Source organism: Dama dama, chromosome X (assembly GCF_033118175.1).
Source record: "Dama dama isolate Ldn47 chromosome X, ASM3311817v1, whole genome shotgun sequence".
Taxonomy (NCBI): domain Eukaryota; kingdom Metazoa; phylum Chordata; class Mammalia; order Artiodactyla; family Cervidae; genus Dama; species Dama dama.
The window spans coordinates 26,770,893-26,796,041 of NC_083714.1; the positions used below are offsets into that span (position 1 = coordinate 26,770,893).

Genomic DNA, 25,149 nt, shown 5'->3' on the forward strand with positions numbered 1-25,149 from the left:
CAAAATAGCATTCTCTTTAAGTCACCTGTTTGTCAGGCTCCCACTTATAAAAACCACAGGAAAAAAATTCTTTAGTTGGAGACAAAGTCTTTTCTCTCTCTAGCAGGTTATGAGTTAATCATTCTCAGTATGCGGTACATATTTCTGTTCTCACACTTCTCTTGATGGGTTATAGCTGTCTCTTAACTTGGCAATCTTTCCTACTCTATTGGTGGGATCCTCCAGGCTAGGCATCAGGTTCTGGTGACCTCTGCCTCCCCAGGGTCTGGACCCAGGACTGGTACAGAGCAGGCCTTCAACAAATGTTCACTGAAAGAAGGAGTGAATGAAATGTGGTTGAGAAGCAGCCTTTCCATCCACTGGGTACTTCTGAGTCCAGTGGTATGCAGGTAAACTGACTTTCAAGGTGGGGCGGGGGTGGAATCCTAATTTGTAGTGTTGGCTAATTTCTGTGATGTATTGGATTACCCCTAAAAATTCATTTGGGCTTTTCCATACCATCTTACAAAAACTCAAACTAACTTTTTGGCCAGACCAATAAATATTTCCACCATGGCTGACTTTAAGCTACCAATAGTTTACTGTATCAGTGTGATCACAAAAGTGCATGAGCTATCAGATGAGGAAGAGAATGAAAATTCAAATAGCGAAAGCGAAAGACCAAACCACACATTTGCAAATTAGGAGAATTCTGTGTTTTACAGCCCAGAAACTAAGCTTCTATCATTTGTCATCCATTTGCAAATTGAGATAAACTTAAACGACACGGCTCCCAGAAGAGAGAAACTTGCCAAGTAAGGAACTATCCTGAAAACCAAAGGCCCAGGAAGCATACTGGGTTTCTGAGATATATTTTCTTTTATTTGAAAATGAAAACATGTTTACTTGCTTCCTTCAGCAATCAGAAAATTTCCCAGAGTAGGGTGTCAAATGTTGGAAGCGTTGCACATACAGAAAATGCATTCACAGAGGCAAAATCAGGGAGTTCGAAGGAGAACATCTCATTTTCCACACCCCATGTCTCTTCCTCTCCCCTCCCAGCTTAAAGGCCTCAACATCCTGGGATGAACCTGGGTGTCTAAAACTCTACCCAAAACCATCCATAGTTCGGCTTTGCACAGTGTAATGGAGCTAATAAGTAAATGGTAGGATTTGAATCCAGAACCACCTGACTTCAAGGTTCACAGCTCTTTCTAGAACAGTATCTTTAACAAATACTTCTTGTAAGCTTTCAGAGTGATTCATATCACATCTATGAAGAGTTTTAAACTCTTACAAGTTTCAACTCTATCATTTCAAGTGAGATACTAGAATTCTTGATCCTGATAAATATCTACAGATGGGAAAGTATGGGTCCTGGGCCACTGAAGGAAGTCTTGCGATATCCCACCCATATCCAAGTGGTTGTGGCTGGAAAAAAACACATGTTGGAGTGACTACTCAACCTTATGCCTGTTGATGCCTTTCCTTTTTTCTTTAATCCAAGTAATGAATCCAGTGGCACTGCCAAGCCTTCTACTCACCACCTGTACAGTCCTTCAAGTAGGTCTTGAGATTCAAGATTATAGGGCTTTGGGTCCAATTTTACAACATCTACAGAGAAAAGAAAAAAGATGCAACTTGATATTTAGCATAAAGTTGTAAATATTAAAACAAAAGTTGTAAGTGTGAACATAAAATAGTTGACAGTAAACTTCATAAAAGAATGCATAAAGGACACTGCTATTTAAAATATATTGTTTAAAATAAGTTATCAGTGATTTAGGGAGATAGCTGATACAAAATACAGAGACTACAAAAGTCAGACATATGGCTATGTTGAAGAGAAACCAACGTTCTTTCTTGCTGTATTACTCTAGGTTGAATACTAGTTAAAATCACCCATACCTCACCTCCTGGGAAAAAAGCCTGCCGCTGCTGCTGCTAAGTCGCCTCAGTCGTATCTGACTCTGTGCGACCCCATAGATGGCAGCCCACCAGGCTCCGCCGTCCCTGGGATTCTCCAGGCAAGAACACTGGAGTGGGTTGCCATTTCCTTCTCCAATGCATGAAAGTGAAAAGTGAAAGTGAAGTCGCTCAGTTGTGTCTGACTCTTTGAGACCCCATGGATTGCAGCCTACCAGGCTCCTCCATCCATGGGATTTTCCAGGCAAGGTTACTGGAGTGGGGTGCCATTGCCTTCTCTGGGGAAGAAAGCCTAGAGTATTGCAAATAGAAATAGGGTGCTGTGAAAGGTCTTCTAGATGAGATACTTTAAGAAAAGACACAATGTTTGGAAATGCATCATTTTACTGGAAGTTAGGCTGATGAAAAAGTCCAGATGTTTTAAGTATTTATTATTTGCCCTATGACCAAGAACTCTAGCTGATCAAAGCTGCTGGGCTTCCTAAGTGGGGCAGTACAAGTAAATTGCCTTAGGAAAGCCTTTGTAAGTTTCCACATTTGTCATTTGTACACAGTCTTGGGCATTATCTGCTACCTCCCAAACTGTCCATCATCTTGCTCCTTTACAAGACTCATGACCCTTTGAAAGTAGATGGGGACACTCTTAAGATTTGAACCATAAGGCAAATAAAACTTCCTTTGGACAGGAAGACATGATCTATATTCTCTTCCCTAAAGACACAGCTGCATTAAGGCAATATTCGCCACTACTCCTGACAGTACACCAGAGGATTTGCAGTGACATCTGGATGAATAGATTTTGTTTTCACACAGTTGTATTTTCTTGTATGTAGTTTCATGGATATTATTGCTTTGGACACTACTAAATTTAAGTAAACAAGCAGTTATAGAGATAAATATCAAGAAAATGATAGTATTGTGGGGTATGTGGATAGATCACAAATTGTTAAGGAAATTTCTGAGGATATGAAATTTGAGAAATAATGTTTTAGGGTTAATACAATGAGGCATTCTCAGCAAGATCAACATGTGTTGAAATGGTCTCTTAGTCCTCCAGGCAAGAATGATCTGTTGCTCCTATAACTTAGTTGTGGCCATTTATTGCCTCTTATTCGTATGTTCTCATTGCCTCTCCCGCTGTTTAAGTCTTCTGCATATTCTATTCAGTCACAGTGAATGTAATATTGAAGTCTGGGAAGTGAAACTTCCGAAAGACATGTTCTTGGGTGAAATCTTTGTCCTCTAATCCTCACATCCTAGCATTTTATTGGATGCCATATTCAATTGCCTTCTCTCTGCATAAGCTTTCCCTGTAGACAATATACATGCTGATGAGATTTCTCGGTTGTCCTCCCATTTTCCTTCTTTGTGAAAAGCTTCAGCCTTTCTTTTTCCATCTGCACCCTCCCCATCGCCATTAGACTGACTCTGGTATGGGTGACTGACTCTTCTCTGCTTCACTAATCCAGCACATTTATTCAAGTCAGATGCCTGCAATATGGAGCCCTGACATTCAGTGTGTGCAGATTGAGATTATTAGAAAAATAATTCTAAAGAAATTGACTTCTGATATATGTTTACTAAGACTAAAGCAATTTAGTAGCTTGGGGTTTTCATTCAAGAAAATGAACGGCTTTTATCATATCTGATGGAAGGTTTCTTCTGGGAAGTCTGGCATATTCTGAGGCTGATTTCTGCTACATATATCAGAAGTTAATTCCTTTGGAATTATTTTTCTAATCTCAATCTGCTGAAATTAGATAGGTTGCCACAGGATAGCAGTATCTTCTTGTAACTGAGGAAGAAGAAAAGGGAGGGCGACTGAAAAAAATGTCTTCTCTTTGAACACACACAGACACACACACACACACACACACACACACGTGGTCTAATAGTTTTTTCTTAAAGAGAAAATATCTATACAATGGGTAAATCTGATGAATTAACGCCAGAAACCTGCTTCATCTCTCTCCCCAGCCCTCCAAACATTCTCAGGGTACCTAAATCAAAGAGAAACAGATTAAGGTGAATAGCAAGGCATGTTCTGTACTCAAAGCAAGATCAATCTTTATACATAGATCCTTTTTTGGCACTGATGTAGAAAACCCAAACATGGAGATACTTAGGTCTGCAAATAACCTAATCTGCATACCAGATGGATCTAAGGGGAAAAAACATAGACACTTTTCCACACATACATTTTTTTTAATGTGAGCATAGAAAAACAGATGCTTTTGCTCCCAAAGGGTCTGTGGGCCTCTCTCAAGTAGTCTTATGGAGCAATTTAACTTCAAATTTCTAAAATTATGCAGATTAAGCATTAAATTGGAAAAGAAAGGGCCTCTAGAAAACCAACTCAACATTTTCTGAATTATTTTTAGCTGCTCAATAATACCCAGCTCCCAATTTCCCAGAGAAGTAGATGGGGGTGTCAACAAGGGGACGTCTCCCCCCAGTGGGTCGACTATGATTCCCTGACTTCTTTAACAAATAATTTACTGCTCTGCTATACGCATGGTTCAGTGAGTTCGTATATAAGAGCTTTTTCTCCTGTGAATGAAACTATTGTCTAAGTCTCACTGAATGAGGATTGTGGCACTTTTTTCTTTCAGGTCCTATTTGTGGGCATAAAAATAAATCTCCTTAAAACAATGAATTTTATCTACATTTCACACGTGTTCCCTTCTTGCACTGATCATATCTGCCATTGCATCAAGCCATCCATCTTCTCCAACAAATCTTAGAAAGGCACAGCGAATATACAACATGGATTTGGGAACTGGGTAGTTCCTCCTGAAATTTCACAGTAGACTGTAAAATGGCTTTTATACTTGAAGTTCTGAAACTAATTCAGGAAGAGCGATTATAATTGCTATAAAAGCAAAGTTGAATATTCTCTTGGTTACCAGAGTCATTAAAGAACTGAGGGTACAATTTATGCCTTGTTCATTTGTAACAGATGAAAAGAAGAAAGATTTAAGACTAACTGAACAAGAACCGCTGTCATTAACTAGTTCATTTGTGCACAGTATTACGCACAAGCCTTCCATCCCACCCTTCTTCCCACAAGCCCTGCACCAAAAATTCAAAAAAAGGAAAGACAAGAGCAAAACATGACACTTTTGGCAGTGAGGCCTCACTTAGCTCACATCAGTAGGATCGTTGCTGTCCTATGTAAGTTAGATTTCAAGATAATTGAAATGTATTATCTTAGGTATTGGGACTTTGAGCATTTCTGATGGAAACCATCCCTAAAATGTATTCTATTTTCCCCAGGTTTTTCAGCAGAAATTACTGAACACAACAAGCCATACCCTGATGACTCAGGCACTCAGGATGAACATCCATGATTATACTGTAGTACAATGTCGTCTTTTTTTTTTTTTTCCGGACTCCTCCTTCCTCTTTAAGCCAGTCTGTCACTTCCTCTGTGCCTCATTCTAACATCTCTCCCCTCTCTCCATAGACACCTCCTTCAATTTGTAGCTTTTCATTTACTGTGAACTGGAAAACCAAGATTGGTAGGAACTGTAAGTTAAATAAGACTGAAGAAGGCGCTGAAAGTAAAGATGAAGAAATAATTACAGCCTTTAAGTCTCTGTGACACCTAAAGGTTCCTATCTTTAGATAACTTTCCCATCTCTTCCAGTTTAAGCTTAATTTCAAAAGGGTAGTACTGTGAGAGAGCTACATTCAAATAAGTGAGTTTATTTGACACAGACCATCTGGGCATGGGTTAAAGTGGGTATTCTAATAGCTTCAGGTTTTTCTGAAACTGAGAAACAATATCTTAGTACATGACCCCTCTCCACAGTTATTTAACCCCACATCATTACATGATGCACATCCCAAACTCTTTTGCAGATGTTATTCAGTTTGATCCTGACAACACTGCTGAGATAGGAAAGGCCAGGCTCATGGTCCAAGATTACAGATAAGGTGATGGAGGCTGGAGAAAGTTAAGTGATTTGCCTATAATCAAGCTGAGTACGTGACAAGGTTGGGCACCTGGGTTCTCTTTGAGGGGCTCATCTAACAATACTTATGTTTTCTATGGCTCCCTCTTGTCTTCCTGATTCTCCAAAGGAGACTAAAGCCTGCGTCTGGCGAGACAGACTTACTCTGTTTCCTTTGGGCTCACTTCTTTCTTTCTCTCCAAGCTCTACCAGATGTCTTAGGAATCTGACTCATTTTTCTAACAGAACTCAAACCCCCCTGATTTTATTGTGTTGAAGGTTGTCAGGGAATTAAAAATTCAACAAATGTATGGTCCCAACTTGCCATCAAAAGTTAACAGATGTCACCAGGAAGGGTGTTTTTTGCCAGCGGACACTGAAGAATACATCCCAGCAGATACCTAACAGCTCATTTTATGTCATGGCAGTGTGAGAAATCACCTCCTCAAGACAATCATTAACCTTTCATTCCCTCCATAAATAATCAGTTGGATATGTGGCTTATATTTTAAATTAATTGAAATCAGCTCTCTCCCTCTCTGGACTTGAAATGACTGGAAATAAGCATGCTATTTACATATGTGTTTCCATTCCTCTATCCCTCCCAGCAGACTGTGGACGTCTCTTCGTCCTCTTCTCTAAGAACCTAAAGTCACTATTGACATTTGACATTTAGCACATATTGAGAAACCATGTAATGTACTGCCAAGAGTGGATTCTGGAGGTACACAGACCTACGTTCTAAGTCCAGCTTTGGTATTTCTTAGCTATGTGGCCTTGGGTAAATTACAAAAATTCTCTTTGGTTGAGATTCCTCATCTGCAAAATGAAACCAGTGGTACTTAAGCTGTTAAATTGTTCCAGGGAATACAGCACCTAGCATAGTGCCTGACATATACTAGGCACTCAGTTACGGGTAGCTGGTTTTATTATTATCATTATGGCCCTTTATATGTAGTTCTGATTTGAGATGTATACAACATTGTTGTTTTCTCCAGTTGTTCTTAGACTCTTGACAGCTGTGTCCGTAGAAGAATGTATGATGATGTTTAATGGCCCCTTATTTGCACAGGTTCCAAATACGATATTCATACTTTTGTGTTATTTTTCTGGAAGAGGGCTCATAAAGCAAAATTAGCTTCAAGCTTCTGTAAAACCTGGTTCTGCCTCTGGTAGTGTCTTTAACCTCTATTTTATCCCCCGTCCTGTTCCCACTCCCATATACTACTCTGCACATAGTCAGTCCTCAATAAAATGACATTTTATAAAATCCTTAATTAACCAGAATTTTTCCAGTACCTAACTGTAAGGAAATAAGCTTATGTCAGGTATTTTGTCAAAAACTTCCAACTGCCAACCGATACATTTAGTTGGAAAGTACTCAATCCACTTATATGTTTTCAGATAATAAAAATGTGCTGTGTGAACTGTAAAACTTGGTGTCAATACAGTGTTTCTCATGAAAATTAGGCTAAGAGTGATGACCTTAAGGCACGGTTTCTCAGCCTCAGCACTACTGACACTTCAGGCTGGATAATTCTTTGCTGTGGGGGCTGCCCTGTACACGGTCACCCGTCCCAGATAGGACAACCAAAATGTCTCCAGGCATCACCAAATGTCCCCTAGGGGAAACCCCCCTCCCCCACAGCCTAGGGTGTCATAGCACCAAAAGAGGTACAGATGTTCACAAGTCTTTCATAGGAAAAGGCAGGCATGCATTTTAGGAAAGTTTTTTTTTTCCCCTCAAATCACTTCTGCTAGAAAAGTTTTCAATAAGCCAAAGCAACCTCGATTAACCTGAAAATCCCATTAACCCCATTCCCTGTGTGTTCTATTCCCTAAGCATTCCAGATAAAGAAAGAAAAATGTACCATACATTCTATTTTCTAATTTGTATGCAAAGTTCAGCCCATTTTCTGGCTCAGCAGCTAAGTACAGAAATCCAGTTCATGGGTGAGGGCTCATCAGCTTCATCACATTTGCCATCTATTTTAAGTGACACTGATGCTACTGACCTGGAAGTTTAGAGAGCTTCTTTTGCCCCTGTTGTTGACATTTTTAGCTTTCATATTAGCAATTCGTCCTGTTATCCTCTGCCTGAAAGTAAAATGCAACAAAAAGCAATCTGGCCCAATTCACAATGATTTACTGTGTATAAAAGACCTAACACTTTGTCAATTATTTAAAAGTAATTTGCTGTAGCCATCCCAATGATTGTGCAATTGAAAAATGTCCTTGAGTAAGCAATAGTTATTATCTTTTATTTCTGCAGGTTGTGATCCTGGGGAAACATTCAAGAGGTTACCACTACATGCTTGCTAACCTGGTAAGAACAGCAGAGTTCAAGTTTTCCAGGGCATTATACCCTGTTTAGTTTGTGTCACCTGTAATTATCCCAAAAAGAAATATGAGAGAAACCTAATGTGTTTTCTAGACACTTGGAGAAATGAGTCCATAAATACGAAAACCTGAATGCAATAGCCTGTTCTCAATTATGCTGTCTCTGTTTTAGCTATAAAGCTTATATTCTCTCCTCATTTAAAAAATAATAATTTGATATGATTCTTCACTGATTATTCTTAGATTTAACTTGGATTTGAAATGTCAACCATTTTAATCAGGTTTGAAATGTAAAACAAGGAACAGAGGATACAAGAAACACACTCTTTCCCCCAATTAATCCAAGCATATGTGTACATTTCTACTGGATTTGTCTTTCTAGAAATAGTCCACTATCGAATCTTTTCAAACCAGATGTGAAAAAGTAGGCTTGAACAAGGAACATTCAGTGATCTTGTTAAAGGGTATTGCCACCCTTCTAAGTATAGTAAAATCCAACTTGAATCTTTAACTTCAAAGTCCCCATGCCTTTAAACTTTGTGACATTCTAGAAATTAGTATTTCATTAAGGTTGGTTTATAGCTCTTCTTTCTCTGAAAGGACAATTGGTTTAGGAATTATAAAATGGGTTCTAAATCGGTAATATCTGTTTGGCAGTGCTTCTGAATAATACTATCTCCCTGAAATGAAAGGGGAATGCTAAATTATCACTGTGATACTAAGAATTTATTAAATTATTACATAATATGAGTTCTAGCCCCAAATTTATTTCATTAGCACAAGAGAATCATTATAGAGCTCTTAAACCAAAAGAATAGAAACAAAGGTGAGAGATTATTGTAATTATATTCTTATATTTCTTAAATCAAAGAAAAATATCTTATTTTGTTTTAATAATGGTTTTTTTAATGGGTAAGAAAATGTTACTTAAACCTCCTTCTTAAGTGCATGCACTCAAACACTTGTAAGATGAAGATTAGAGCCACTGCTTTGAAATGTTGTATGCATCTTCTCCAATAAATTGCTCAAAGTGGAGCACTTCAGTCCATTGTAGGGATAAACGGATTGATTCTTTTGGGAGGAGAAATCTTGATTCTTAATTTACATCTGAGTACATCCAATTTGTTTTTAGGCAACTGATAAGTAAAGGATGTTTGTTGACTCACTGGGGGTTAGACCAGGGCTTGGCAGGAAACATGGAAGTTACAGGAAGGTACCTGAGGCACTTACTGATGGATTTTTTACCATCACTTCCCCACCCATAAGTATTTTGCTTTCTCTCCTTCCTTCCTTCCTTCCTCTCTTTCTTACTTCTTTCCTCTCCCTTTCTCCTCTCGTCTGCCTAGGGTTCACTCATCACTGATGATATATGAGATGACTTTAGATAGTGTACACACAAACTTTTTTTATTATAACGGTAAATGTGTTTATTTACTATGCATTAGAAAAACATAAAACTAGCACATCAAAATCCAAATTTTATGGATGGGTTAGAGATTTAACAGCAAAGGACATACATTTTTATCTGTCAAATGTATCAAGTAAACAATAGCACGTTGCTATAAACAGATAGAGCAAAATCTGTTTAGGTTATCTGCAGTTGTGGTGCTACATGGATGACTGAAGTTTGGGGAAGAGGATTGAACTAGGGGTCAGAAGGTTTGGATTGTCATACTGACTTGGCTACTAGCTCGCTATGGGACGTTAAGTAGGTCACCTCACCTTTGACAACCTCAGTTTCCTTGCTATAAAACTCAGATGGGAGTGGGGAGTTCATTGATGTATTGTTTGGGTCCTTTGGAAGCAGATACCAACATATATGTGGAGGTACAAGACAATTTATTGGGAGTAATACCTGTGAAAAATAAAAGGGAGAAGAACACAACATAGGTCTGATACCAGCGAAGGAAGGAAGTTTCATAAAAAGATCTTCAGACCATGGGATAGCACAACAGGGAGCTCCCCCATGCTGCCCCTAAATGGCGAGCCATTGTACCCCAACCTTGCTCAGCCATTGGCTGGCAGCTGTCTGGGAAGCACACACCTCTCGCTTGAGAACTGAGGCAAACCCTGAAGGCACCTGAAGCTAGAGACTGTTGGCCAACTCAAGTCCTGGAGGCAGTTTCTGTGTTAAAAGATCTGAGCCTGAACCAAGCACATCAGTGACTGTCTCAGTTGGCCGAAGGTGATTAGATGATCTCTAAAGACCTTGCCCATCCTGGATTTCTAACTGGGCCTCCCTAATCCTACTGACAATCCTTCAGCACTTTGGTTTCCATTTGGAGAACCAGACCTGATGGAAGGGAAAGAATATGGAGTGACAGAACAGCAAGAGAGAATCATTAGGACAAGGCTGGGGAGAAGAATGGTCAGCTGGGTGCCTACCACAGATCTCAAAATTGTGCAACCACGGAAGGATGCCTACTACAGGAATAAGCAAAGTCCCTTTCCTCAGAAGGAATGGAATATATAGTGTCATGTCAGTCTGGATGATGAAAACGTGAATTTGTTTGCCATACTTTCAGCGGCCACTCCTTCTCTTCCTCTAGTGACCTTCTTTCCATTTACACCGAGCCACATGTTTCCATAAGCTCCTGTTCTCTATATCAAATTTCATATGGTCAATACAGATAGGAATTGTTACTGATCTCTGATAAAATATGAGATGCATTATCTCTTCTGTGGTTACCAGATTTTTTAAGCAGATAAAAATACCCCAAAGACACATATACATATAAACACACAGCAAACCATAAGGATTTAGACATCATTTAGACAATCAAAAATGGGTAAGTGGAGCTAAGAAGGTGTTTCCTTTCAAGATGAGCCAGCTGAATAAAAGTTGAGGACACACACAAGGGAACAAGTTCTTGTCTGAACCTTGGAGCAACAACTATACAGGACCACTGCCTTCTTCTACAAACGCAAAGTCAAAAACACTCACACTGCTTGCCTAAGCTTTCCGGAACCACTTGCCCCAGAGCTCCAAACATCCACTTTGCTACCGGGTCCTATCTATCTGGCAAATACTTCCATGTGCTTTTTTACATGGACCTTTCCTGGTAGCAATCCTAAAATGAGAAGACTTGGATATTCTGTGACTGCTTCAAGTCAAGGTCAAGGTCACAGGTCAAGGTGTTCATTTCAGAATGAACAACAGGATGCAAAAACTAACTTGTTGAAATCCCTGGAAAAAAAACAAAAGATTTCGGAGCATAGGCCAGAGATGTGATCTGGTCAGGGCAGAAGTGGACATGCCAGTAACAAAAGAGTAAGTAAGTCTCTTGCAAATTCTGTATCAGTTGGTGGTGTCATTTCTTTTTTTTTTATTTTAAGGTCTTTTTTTTAAATTTTTTTTCATTTATTTTTATTAGTTGGAGGCTAATCACTTTACAATTTTGTAGTGGTTTTTGCCATACATTGACATGAATCAGCCATGGATCCACATGTGTTCCCCATCCCGATCCCCCCTCCCGCCCCCCCTCCCCATCCCATCCCTCCAGGTCTTCCCAGTGCACCAGCCCTGAGCACTTGTCTCATAGATTTTAATGGAGTATGGTTGCTCTACAATGTTGTGTTAGTGTCTGCTATACAGCAAAGTGAATCAATTATACATAAACATGTATCTCCTCTTTTTTTAATTTCCTTCCAATTTAGGTCACCACAGAGCATAGAGTTCCCTGTGGTATACAATAGGTTCTCCTTAGCTGTCTATTTTATACATGAACGTGAAAGTGTTAGTCATACAGTCACGTCTGACTCTTTGCAACCCCATGGACTGTTACCTGCCAGGCTCCTCTGTCCATGGAATTCTCCAGGCAATAATACTGGGGTGGGTAGCCCCTCCCTTCTCCAGGGGATCTTCCTGACCTAAGGATTGAACCTGGGTCTCCTGCATTACAGGCAGATTCTGTACCATCTGAGCCACCAGGGAAGCCCCTATTTTGTACATGAAAGTAAAAGTGAAAGTGTTAGTCACTCAGTCATGCCTGATGCTTTGCAATTCCATGGACTGCAGCCTACCAGGCTCCTCTGTCCATGGGATTTTCCAGGCAAAGATACTGGAGTGGTTTGCCGTTTCCTTCTTCAGGGGATCTTCCGGACCCAGGGGTCGAACCTGGGTCTCCTGCACTGCAGGCAGATTCTTTACCATCTGAGCCACCAGGGAAGCCCAATTTTATACATAAAAGTGAAGTGAAGTCGCTCAGTCGTGTCCGACTCTTTGCGACCCCATGGACTGTAGCCCACCAGGCTCCTCCATCCATGGGATTCTCCAGGCAAGAGTACTGGAGTGGGTTGCCATTTCCTTCTCGAGGGGATCTTCCTGATCCAGGGATTGAACCCAGGTCTTCTGCATTGCAGGTGGATTCTTTACCAACTGAGCCACCAGGGAAGCCCCCAAAGGTGGTATATTAGAGACTAAAATTTGAAAAACATGCCAAGGTGACTTCCAGCTCCTCATTTCTTCCCTCCTAGAGGGTATGTTTGGACCAGGGAAGGCCAGGAGTGAAAGTTTAGGCACAGCAGCTGGGTAGACACTGAGGATGTAAGTGGGGGAACACAACCAGCACGTCATTAGCCTTGGAATATCAAGTCACCAGGCAGATTTCAAGTCAGTCCAAGTGGGCAAAAGCCAAGAGAGGTGTTGGGTGCCCTTAGCTACAATCTAAACAGAGCTGCAGCTCTGAAGGATCCATCAAAACTCTCTGACAGTTCACACACACACACACACACACACACACACACACACACACACACCCCACACACACACAAACTGGATCTGAGTTGAGATGGTCCAACAATAGATATTCAGTACCCAGCCCCCGAAATAAAGCAAAAATCTCCAAGCATCTGAGGTGCTCCTGTGAGACTGAGCCATAGTAGGACTCATTGAGTCCTGTGCCAGTTAACTCAGCCTTAGAAGATGTGACAGTTTCCTTGCCGAGGCTGAGACTGATCCCAGGGTTGGAGACAGTTGGGGTCCGTACAGGAGCAAGTAATGCAGTGTCAGTTGCAAGCGGTAGGGGGCCATGGGAGCAGGAGATCAAGTTAGCCATTGTGCCAGGGGAGAAAGGGGAAAGGAAACTATCTGAGATGCCACCCTCCTGTGCTACCTGTTTTATGTAGACTTTCTCTTTAATGTCTCCAGTGAGAAGAGCCTTCTTACCTACTCACTTCCCCAAGCTTTTTAGATATTGGGAAATGGCCTCCGAAAAGACACAGGATTTGTCCAGAGTCTCCCAGTGAATCTACTATCAAGCTAGGTTTCCAATCCACATTGGTCAGATTCTTTACCAAGAGAACCTTGCTCTTCTCATTTTACCCAATCAAGCATCTCAGTGAGACAGAAGGACAGCCTCACAAAGGTCACAAAAGAACATTTGCAAAGACACACATGTATATGAATGATGTATAAACTGTAAATTTATGAGGGTGAAGTAATCAGAAAAAGGCTGAAAAAAAAAAAAAAAAAACAAGGACAGCATCTCTATCAGTCCCCCCGACACATTCATTTCTCATTCATTCTCTCTCTCCCTCCCTCCCCTCCTCTCCCCCCTTCTCTTTCCCTCTCTCTCTCACACACACACAGTCCTCTCCCCTGCTTTCTCATCCCCCTCCTTTCTCTTGCTCTCTCTTCTCTCTTTCCTTCCCCATCTGCCCCATTCATATGATTAGTCTGCCAGGAAATAATGATGGGGATTACTAGACTGTATCTAATTTTTCTAAAATTTTACTAAAACATAAGCCTTATTCAAAAAATTGAACCCCAAAGAGGAATACGGGAGTAACCTAAGCTCGAACAAGTGAACTCTGCAACTTACCAGATCTTGGGATATACGTGAAACAGAGAGGGGCCCACTTTGTTTAAAGAGAAAACAATTTTGAATGAGACTGAGTCATGCTGTTTTGCTTGCCAGTAACAACTGTTCCCTTCTGCTCCCTTTCCCTCCCAGGCCTTCTTGTTCTGTTCTCTACTCTTTGCCTTCTTTTGTTCTTCCATTTTTAATGTTCTAAATAAAAAATTCAAATGTTCAAAGTCACGTGTTGTGATCGCTGACACCTCCGCAGATGGAATGTAAACACAGACCTCACTCGGCTGGAGCCTGGCCTTGCAGGCAAGGGAGGTGGGCTCGAGCTCCCTCTGGTCCCCAATGCCAGGAGCCCAGTCACCTACCCTGGGAACACAAGTGCTCTGGTGGTACAGGATTGATGTTCTTCTCCAAATGGAGACGGGACACAGCAAAGTATCAAGGGAATGAGGAACCAGGACTGGGCAGGGGTCCAATGTCCTACTGTGCATTTCGAAAGGCATAGGCAGTTGTCAGCTTGAAGTAGCCAACTTTGAAACTCTCATTTCCCCTGTCCAAAAACACCTCCATTATAGTCATCCCTTCCTCCCCCTGAAATTAACAAGGAAAGATCACTTCCTACTCAATGTTCTAACAAGATGCATTGAAAGAATTCTATTTTCTCCCCCAGGCCCCCCACATCATATCCTCTAAACCAGTGTTTCTCAAATTATCTGTAAAGAAAGGCCAGATTTCCCCCCAAATACTCACACAATAAAAGCACAACAAAAACAAATGACTAAAAAACATGAAATAAACAAGACATAAAATAATGCACAATTATTTAGTATTAGATTCAACAGCCATATTACCCTGGCAAATTGTTATAAAGGCTTACACTCAATTTCTTTCCTTCTATCATCTCAGACTGGTAACAAACAGCAGACCAGCACCAGTCTACACATACTTGCAGAAGGAAGAAAAAACCAAATGAACCTTTTGGACAACCCAATTTAAAAAGAGAGAGATCAGTGGCTATTTTTCCCACTAATTGCACTTATGTCAACTCATAATTATTTGTATACAAATAACTGCCACTGGACTAAAGTGCTGTGAGGATAGGGACCAATATTGATATGGTTCACCATTGTACCAACAGATAGCACTTAGGTTTCAAAGTATGTTTGTTGATTTGATTAGAGAATAAAACAGGGAGTGAACAATACAAGCAACCTGTAATCAAGTGCTAATTTATGTGGTGTAATCTTTAACTCCATACATTACACCCTCTCAGGAGGATGCATCTGCTTCTAGAAAAAGACTTGTGTCTCTCATTAGCAATCTGATAACTTGAGTCACCACAAGTACTATTCATTTCCCTATCAAAGCATCACCCAGATGAACAATTCAGGTGGCACTAAAGATACAGCCAGCCTTCATCCAAATTGTGAGATAGATGCTTGTCCTTGGCAGCCTTCCACCCTTCATTCTACTGCTTTTATCTTTCCTATAGGCAAGCCACCTTTCTCATTTCTCACCCATAATCTACCATCAACTCAATGAAAGTCACCCAATTTATCTTGTCTCTGCTTTCCTCTCTGCACAAAAATGTACCCTAACAATAACATTGCATAAAGGAAATCTTCACATAATATCTTAAAATGAAGTATTCTAAAAGTAAGCCTTGAATATATTTATTTCCAAATCCTAATTATCTACACTACCAGAAGGAAAGTGAGTTGCAGTATTACATGAATAAATCAAGGGAGACAGGATAATACCAGAGTCATTTGAATCTTTGGAAGACTGAGTTGTTTGGCTATTCTCAAATCAGGGACACTCTGTGTTTGGATGTCAGTTGTGGAATCAATGTCTGTGTAAAAGATGACCTTGGAGAATTAATCAAACATACCAATAGCTTACAAGCCCTGAATTAGGCACAGAGGTCATGGTTGCTTTTATACTGTTGGATTCAGGTGTGGGCAACAGTGCACTGGCTCATAAAAATGTGATGTGATTGAGAAGCAATGCAACTGATGAAATATAGCAAAATTTACAAATCTAACTTCTGGAGATGATATTCATATTTCCAACAAATCTTGCTTTTGTTGCACAGAGGCAGATAGTGAAGTGTACAGATACTTAGAACATAGGAAGTGAGAAAGTCGAATTTCAACTTGCCCTACCTGCGAGCAGGATTGCCTCCAACCATTCTTTACCTTCTCTCATCTCCTTTAATCTCTCCCTCTGCACATAATTTACTGGACCAACCAAAGGAAAGGAGACCACCATGGCAGTGAGCAAAAAACAAAAACAAGAAAATAAAATACAATTTCAACCAAACAGAATCGGTGAAATACAAGGAGCACTAGAATTTGATATCTAGTCTAGACACAGAAAAATCTTTGAGTATCTGATCATCACATCTAGTTATTAAAATCCCTATGAGGGCCAAAGAACTAAACAGACATTTCTCCAAAGAAGACATACAGATGGCTAACAAACACATGAAAAGATGCTCAACATCACTCATTATCAGAGAAATGCAAATCAAAACCACAATGAGGTACCATTACACGCCAGTCAGGATGGCTGCTATCCAAAAGTCTACAAGCAACAAATGCTGGAGAGGGTGTGGAGAAAAGGGAACCCTCTTACACTGTTGGTGGGAATGCAAACTAGTATAGCCACTATGGAAAACAGTGTGGAGATTTCTTAAAAAACTGGAAATAGAACTGCCATATGACCCAGCAATCCCACTCCTGGGCATACACACTGAGGAAACCAGATCTGAAAGAGACACGTGCACCCCAATGTTCATCGCAGCACTGTTTATAATAGCCAGGACATGGAAGCAACCTAGATGCCCATCAGCAGACGAATGGATAAGGAAGCTGTGGTACATATACACCATGGAATATTACTCAGCCGTTAAAAAGAATTCATTTGAATCAGTTCTAATGAGATGGATGAAACTGGAGCCCATTATACAGAGTGAAGTAAGCCAGAAAGATAAAGAACATTACAGCATACTAACACATATATATGGAATTTAGAAAGATGGTAACGACAACCCTATATGCAAAACAGAAAAAGAGACACAGAAATACAGAACAGACTTTTGAACTCTGTGGGAGAAGGTGAGGGTGAGATATTTCAAAAGAACAGCATGTATACTATCTATGGTGAAACAGATCACCAGCCCAGGTGGGATGCATGAGACAAGTGCTCGGGCCTGGTGCACTGGGAAGACCCAGAGGAATCGGGTGGAGAGGGAGGTGGGAGAGGGGATCGGGATGGGGAATACGTGTAAATCTATGGCTGATTCATATCAATGTATGACAAAACCCACTGAAAATAAATAAATAAATAAAGGAGAAATTGGAAAAAAAAAATCCCTATGAAATAATACAATGGGCTCAACAGAAATTCCACCTAGTACAGCAGGGGATTTGGAATCTTGCAGTCACATAGCAATAAGATTGTGGAGTTTGTACATAAACGTATTACATGGAAAGCACAGGAAGACATGCGACAATGAAGGAAGGAGGACAGGAGCCCATAAGCAGTTAGGATGTGCAAGAACCTATGTAATAACTAGCAAAAGAGGAGCATAGTTGGTCTTACTAACTGGTAGTGAATACAGAGGCAACTTTAAGATGTTTCTTCATCATTATTTTACCAACTGAAATGGTTCTTGAAGAGTGAAACTTCAGTAGACACCCAGAGCTCTAAATGATGAAGTGAGGGCCCTTTGTAGACAAAGGAAACAAAAATACAAAGGTTTAGAAGGGCGTGATGTGGTTAGACTGTGAGAGCATGAGGCCTGTTGAAGGAAAAGGTGTGGATAAGGCCAAGAGAACTAAAGATGGCAGATAGTGGAAATTCTTGAAGGTCAAGTCAGCATATTCAGCTGTTAATATATCTGTAGAAAGTAGGGAGTCATTGCAGTGATTTGAGGAAAGGAGTATTATGCTCTAATGGGTGTTTTAGGAAGATAAATTTATTATGCAAAGAATAAACTGGAAAAATAAAGAACTGGAGCACCAGCTAGGAAGCCAAGACAATGATCTAGGCCAGTGGCTCTCAAACCCACTTGTGCTTCATTCACCTGTGGAGTTTATTTTTTTAAAAAAAACCAGGTGGTTGGGCCTCACACCCAGTGACCCAATAGGTCTAAAGTGCCACTAATTGAAAGAAAGGATACAGGAAGAGGAGGAGATTTTAACGGAATATAACAATTTTTCTTTGGGGCACATTCTTTTTAAGATGTACTTGGAATAAGGAAGTTAATTTAGTGGGTAGACAGAAAAAGGGGTTCTACAGTATAAGAAAGGTTCTAATTGGAAATTCATTAGTGTCTCATTCAGCATGAATTCAACTTGAACATTCCAAAAGAAAACAAAATGAGTTATCCTTTTCCACAAAAATATCAAAGAAATCTATTGGAACACATTTTGTCTTTAGTAAAAATATATTATTTTAAGATATATAAGTTTTAATAGCAGGTAAAGTTCAGTGAGGAAAACAGAATTCACGGTAGAGAAATTGCATTTGAAATCAGAAGCCTGGCATGCTGCAGTCCATGGGGTCACAAAGAGTCAGATACAACTGAGCGACTGAACTGAACTGACATTTAAATGCATGTATTAAATAAGAAAATACACGTTCTCTGCCCTTTTTAAAGCAGTTGCTATTGGAAGACGTACTTGGGACAAGCACTTAAAGCCTGAAACAAATGTGAAAACACATTAAAAAGGCTTAAAGAACTTTAAATGTTAATTTTGTTCTGAACCAAAGGTATGAGTTAAAAAGTAAAAACCTATAAACTTACTCATCACGTATTTTTCTAAAGACAAGAATTTTGTGAGAATAAAAAGAATCCATCTGTATTCACATGTATTGCTATCTGGTCACTGCATTACTTCTGCTCACAGCAGGACTCAGGGGACAGGGTCAGAAATGCAGGATAAACAGGAAGCTGGGCCTGTGGTGCTGGAAGAAGCCTGAGTGGGAGTAGTTAGCATGTGTGGGGAGGCCTCATGAAACTGCTCAGACATGGTTGACTGAGAAAACTGTCTTACCCGTTGGTGTTTCTGTCAGGGAGGAGTGAGGATGGAACTTTCTGGAAAAGGTCACATGATAAAGATCAACGAATAAGCAACAGCTCGCGAGTGGAGTCTTAGGTAGCTGGCTGTAAGAATAATTCGACAGCTAGTAGGATGCATACTTTATTACTTCCTAACCCTGGCAATCCCGTCTTTTTCCTCTTTTACTTCTTGGGTTTGAGTGTTGAAAGCCTAACTCCTTCATTTGATTTTTACAGAAGCTTTAGGCAACTAGGGATTCTAATTTCCCAATATAGCTGATTATGGATGACCATCCCCAAATACTGGACATGGGGGATTAGAAGGCATAAAACATCTCCTTTTAGCCCAAAGTGTTCTCCTAAAATATCTGTCTCTACATATCACCCCTGCTCCTTCTTTTTTTCCCATTTTTACCTAATGGCTTTTGGGTGATAAAATCTGTGTGCAATTTGACGAAAGTTTCAGGACTTCCCTTGTAGCTCTGTCAGTAAAGAATCTGCCTGCAGTGCAGGAGACCTGAGTTCAAACCCTGGGTTGGAAAGATCTCCTGGAGAAGGAAATGGCAACTCACTCCAGTATCCTTGCCTGGAAACTCTCATGGACAGTGGAGCCTGGTGGGCTGTAGTCCATGGGGTCGCAAAGAGTCGGGCATGACTGAACGACTAATATAATAATATAATATATTCAGGGAGGCCAGATAGAGACTTCAATTCTTAAAAGAACAAACAGAATGGCGAAGTCCCTCTTGTAGATCACAAAGTGAGAGGAAAAAAAAACTGGCCAGGAGACTAATCATTCAGCCAGAGGTGCCCATTCAATATCCATTTTCACACTCCTTACTCCCGCAATGCAGGAAACACAGATTCAGTCCCTGTATAAGGAAGATCCCCTGGAGGATGGCACAGCAACCCACTCCAGTATTCTTGCCTGGAAAATCCCATGGGCAGAGGAGCCTGGCGGGCTACAGTCCATGGAGTCGCAAAAAACTGGACACGACTGAACAAGAAAGCAACTGTTAGAGATTGGTGCTGGATGGCTAAACCTATTACAATCAGTTTTTTTTCTTTTCTTTTTTTTTTACAATCAGTTTTTTAATAAGGTTTATGGAGGTCAGGGAATCGAAATTCCCCAAAGTATAGAGTTTGGGTGAAAAACATCAACTGAAGATCACCAAAAGGTAATAATTAAAAAAAAAAAAAAAAAAGACCAGGAAGCACTGACTTCTAATACCTCCCATCCTATCACTCTCTCCCCTTTCTCCTTTTTTCCCCGGCTACTGGATCTATGGCAGTCAGACTAGTTTCTGCCCCCCCCTCCCCCACTTTGGCAGAATCTAATCTATGAGGAAATTTTTTTTAATTGGAGGATGTTGTGTTGGTTTCTGCTGTACATCAACGTAAATCAGCCATGCTACTGCTGCTGCTAAGTCCCTCCCTCTTGAGCCTCCCACCACCCACACCCCACCCCTCTAGGTCCTCACAGAGCACCGAGCTGAGCTCCCTGCAATATACAGCAAATTCCCACTATCTATTTTACACACAGTAGTGTATATATGTCAAAGCTACTCTCTCAGTTTGTCTCACCCTCTCCTTACCCTCTGGGTCCACATGTCCATTCTCTACTTCTGCATCTTTATTCCTGCCTTGCGAATAGATTCATCAGTGTGGTCAGACCATTTCTAACTTCCATCATCCTGACACTATGTCCCCTCTATCACCATCATTTTATTGCCCTTTTCAGACCCTCTGGCTGTTGTTTGGCCTTTTGTCTGTGTTATTGCCTTTAGGTTGGTTTCAAGGAGTCACAGCTTTAACTTTACCACTTTGACTGCTGTGGGTGTCTTGCAAAATGAAAATTATTACAAACGGAGTTCCTGGAACCAGACACCTCCAGCCATGGATCTAGATCCTCAGCCCTAAAATAACTGTGATTCTCAGTTTATGCCTTTTACACCATTTTAACAAATATTCTCATGCTCGCTAAATGTTTTGTGGTTGCCTCTCCCCCATCCATGTCATTGATGAGGCTATGGGGAAAATCAGGCCTCTGTTTACAATCCTCATAGACTGTGGATTCTCACAACAATAGAATGTACTAGAGAACAGACTTGTGGTTACTGGGTGATGGGGGAAGGGATGAATTGGGAGTATGGGAACAGCAGATGCAAACTATTATATATAGAATGGATAAACAACAAGGTCCTACCTTTTAGCACAGGGAACTATATTCAATATCCTATGCTAAACTATAATGGAAAAGAATAGGAAAAAGTATATATATATATGAAAGTGAAAATGAAGTCGCTCAGTCATGTCCGACTCTTTGTGACCCCATGGACTGTAGCCTGCCAGGCTCCTCCACCCATGGGATTTTCCAGGCAAGAGTACTGGAGTGGGATGCCATTTCTTTCTCCAATATATACACACATACATAGGTGAGTCACTTTGCTGTACAGAAGAAATTAACACAACACTGTAAATCAACTATACTTCAATAAAAAATTTTAAGTAATCACAAAAAACAATAGACTGTGGCAATTTGTGAAGGAAACAGTATCTGCATTAACAAATTGAATGCAGATGGAAGGACGTGACTGAGCACCTGAGCACAGGAAGGTGGTCCTTCCGTGGAAACCTAGCACATAGCTATAACTTGAACCTCACCTTGAAATTTCTATAACTGCCTTTCATCTTTTATTTTCCCCTTTATCATCCAGATGGTTGAAGGTCATTACTGTTGCATTAGGGTCTGCTTAGAGTTTTAGACAGACATAGTCCCATCTCATGGTCTCTATGTATAGATGAATAAGATATCTTAAAATAATCACACAGGTCAAGAAAATGAACCAGGAGCCAGCCAACTCCTCCCCTGAATCTGGACATTCCTCCTAACTTCCCCTATCATACCAGAATACTCCTTGCCACCATCATTTTTTCCCCTATTTTATATACCCTGCATGGTTTGTTTTCGTTTTGTTTCAGTGTCTTTATATGGCTTTCAGGGATACACAGCCTCAATATAAACACCATGAGGGGGTATGACCAGCTCAACAACTAAAATCTAGCAACATATTCTAGGAAAATGCAGTGTCTTAAATTTAGATAGCAGAGAAGACCAGTAGCCTGGCACCTCTTACTTTTTAGCCAGAATCCATCTTTTATTAATACACTATTGGTTCCTACCACTCCTCTTTTTTCCTGCCTCCTTATTGTTTGTTTGCTGGTCACTTTTGTTGCATTAGTTATTTCACTGAAGCTGTGGGTAGCCTTAAGCCCCAATTCTCAACTATGGTTTCACATGATAATAGACTCTAGAAACTTTTTCTAGAAATAAGCAATGGGATAGATACTGGAGGTGGACCAGGAACCAGCAAAATCTCCCTTCTTAGCCAGCTCCTCTCTCCTAACTTTTCCATCTTTCTTCCACTGACTCTCTCCTTTACCACCCATGTTTGTTGATCATTTATTTTGTGTTAATGTCTTTTGAGAGGTTTTAAGAGAGTCAGTCTCAACTTTCCCACCTTGAAGACTGTAATTCACCAACCTAAGTAGGAGATCTAACCAGAGGTTATGAATGGGTGAAACGCTTTAAAATAATGGGATAATCTCTTGAATCCAAATGTTATTATTATAATCTTTCCATTTCTGTGTCTTTGGTTTCTATTTGCTTTGTCAATAATTGAGAAAGATATGTTAAATCTCCAGTTTGATTTTTAAAACTAAATTTACTCCTATTGATTTCAGTCCATGGAATTACAGTCCACAGAATTCTCCAGGCCAGAATACTGGAGTGTGTAGCCTTTCCCTTCTCCAGGGGATCTTTCCAACCCAGGGATTAAACCCCAGTCTCCTACATCACAGGCAGATTCTTTAGCAGCTGAGCTACAAGGGAAGCCCAAGAATAGTGGAGTGGGTAGCCTGTCTCTTCTCCAGCGGATCTTCCTGACCCAGGAATCGAACCGGGGCCTCCTGCACTGCAGGTGGATTCCTTACCAACTGAACTATCAGGGAAGACCTATATTTAAATATAATAATAATGGGATAGGAGAAGTAGGAGCAGGAGAGCTAGCCCCTGCCCCTCAGTCCGTACTTCTCTCCTAACATCCATCTTCGTACACTTACCTCCACTCTTTCATTGATTCCATTTTCCTTTCTGGATGTTGTATCATCACCTTTGCTGTATGTCTTTACATTGGTTTGGGGGGATCTTCAGCCTGCCTTTAGCATTACAAGTGTCATAACCATAAAAATCCAAAGATTATTATGGGATGCTGCAATGCCTTCAAATGGGAGAGGAGGACCAGAATCCAACCAAAACTACCCTTTAAACAGACCCTCTCTCTGAATTGCCATCAGCCTTCTCTCTCTTTTCTCTTTTCCCCTCCTTTGTGTTAGATGTCAGCTCTGCTGCATTAGTGTATGTCTGAGGAGGCTATAGAAAGAATCAAGCTTTAATTTTTACAATCCTGTGGACTGTCAGTGGCATTTGAATCATGTAATTTAACAATAGTTGATACCAAAAGAAAAATCTTTTTTAAAAAAAGTGTTAGAAATAGAAGGACAATCAAGCGTCAATCAACTCCTGCCTTTTAGCCAGAATAGCTTTCTTTATATCCCCTTCTCTACCATTTGCCTGATTTCTCTTTTTCCCTTCTATGTCCTTGATAATTGTTGGTTAGCTCTGCTGCATTCGTGTTTTTTTCAGAGGGATTAGGGAAAATCCAGCCTTGATTATCTCAACCTTGAGAACTGTGACTCACTGCATCTAAATGCTGGGCACCGGGGCAACATTCAAGCTGTAGAATCTGACAAGAGCTCACAAACAAACTGCACACAAATAGGACAGAAGCAGAGTTAGGACCAGGAGCCAGCCTACTTTTGCCCTTTAGCAGCAAGATCTCTCCTTTCACCTTCCTAAAAATCTATTACCTCCTTTTTTTGTTTGTTTTTTTGTATTATTTTGTTTTGTTCTTGGCCATACTGTGCAGCTTGTGGGATCTTAGTTCCTCGACCAGGGATCAAACCTGTGCCCCTTTGCAGTGGAAGCACAGAGTATTAACCACTGGACCACCAGGGGAAACCCCTCTCCTTTCTTTTTCTACCATACTTCTCTCTCCATTTTGTGCATGGGGCTGTGTTAGGCTTTCTGCCCATGTGGATGGGTAAGCCCTCAGGGCAGCTGGCAAAAGCTAATGTTGTGGAGGTCTTGTCAGATGAACAAACCATTTGAGGTGACCTTCCCCTGGGTTGATTTGTGCTGCTGAGTAGGCATTCCAGGCTATTCCAGTCTGAGAAGTGCCAGAACGTAATCCCAGCTGACTGGGATTACATGGGCTGACTGAGAAACTTCTAGGTCCTCAGTGATATGGTTGCTGTGAGGTAGAAATATAAGTGCAGAGTGTTCTTATGAAGAAACTTCCAAATTACAGTATGTTTAATAGGGAGGAAGACAGCCAAGCGGGAATACATGGGGCCTGTGTGGCAGAGCAAAGCCTTCTGGAAGTAAGTGGAGGTGATTGGTGAGGTAACTTTGAGTTGGACCACTCCTTTTAGTGTCTCTGCTGAGAAAAAGGCAGTGAGGTAAAATGTTTCTGGGGGGTGCTGTGGTGAGTAACCAGACTGAAGTGCTGGCTCTTATGCCTTAAGGCAGACATGAGATTTCTGGGATCCTTTCTCTTGCCCTCCCTGTTGTTAATCCTGTGTTGCCATTTTAACATGCTATGGTATGAAGGAAATGGGAGTGTGAGGCTTATCCAAAGTATAAATGGCACAGGAAATACTATTTCCCAGGGCAGACTATGGCCATTGACCCTGGGGACCAAGATGGTGGCAGAAGCTTTCTCAACCCTTTTCTTTCAAAGAAAGGGGCTCCCTCTTTCAGGCGAACACCAGAGAGCCCCCACCAGCAGACAGATGGACAGTTGCTCAATGCTCTTGTGTGATACTTTTTAATTGGCAAATATGGTTTGGTACAGCAAATGACTTAAAGCCATTTGTTGAAGTTTAGTCCTCGGCTCTCTATTTGTACGTATGTTTAGGGGGTGAGAGTTGGGAATTGGATAATAGTTAG

The 25,149-nt window shown here is 40.7% G+C and overlaps 1 protein-coding gene across 1 annotated transcript in view; it reads left to right on the forward strand.

Moving 5' to 3' along the window:
* Positions 1–25,149, forward strand: part of GRIA3 (glutamate ionotropic receptor AMPA type subunit 3) — a 292,780-nt gene that overhangs the window by 167,647 nt on the left and 99,984 nt on the right. The window contains exon 5 of the mRNA XM_061136405.1: positions 8,134–8,187. Coding sequence (XP_060992388.1) covers positions 8,134–8,187 — 54 coding nt within the window. The remainder of the gene's footprint in view (positions 1–8,133; positions 8,188–25,149) is intronic.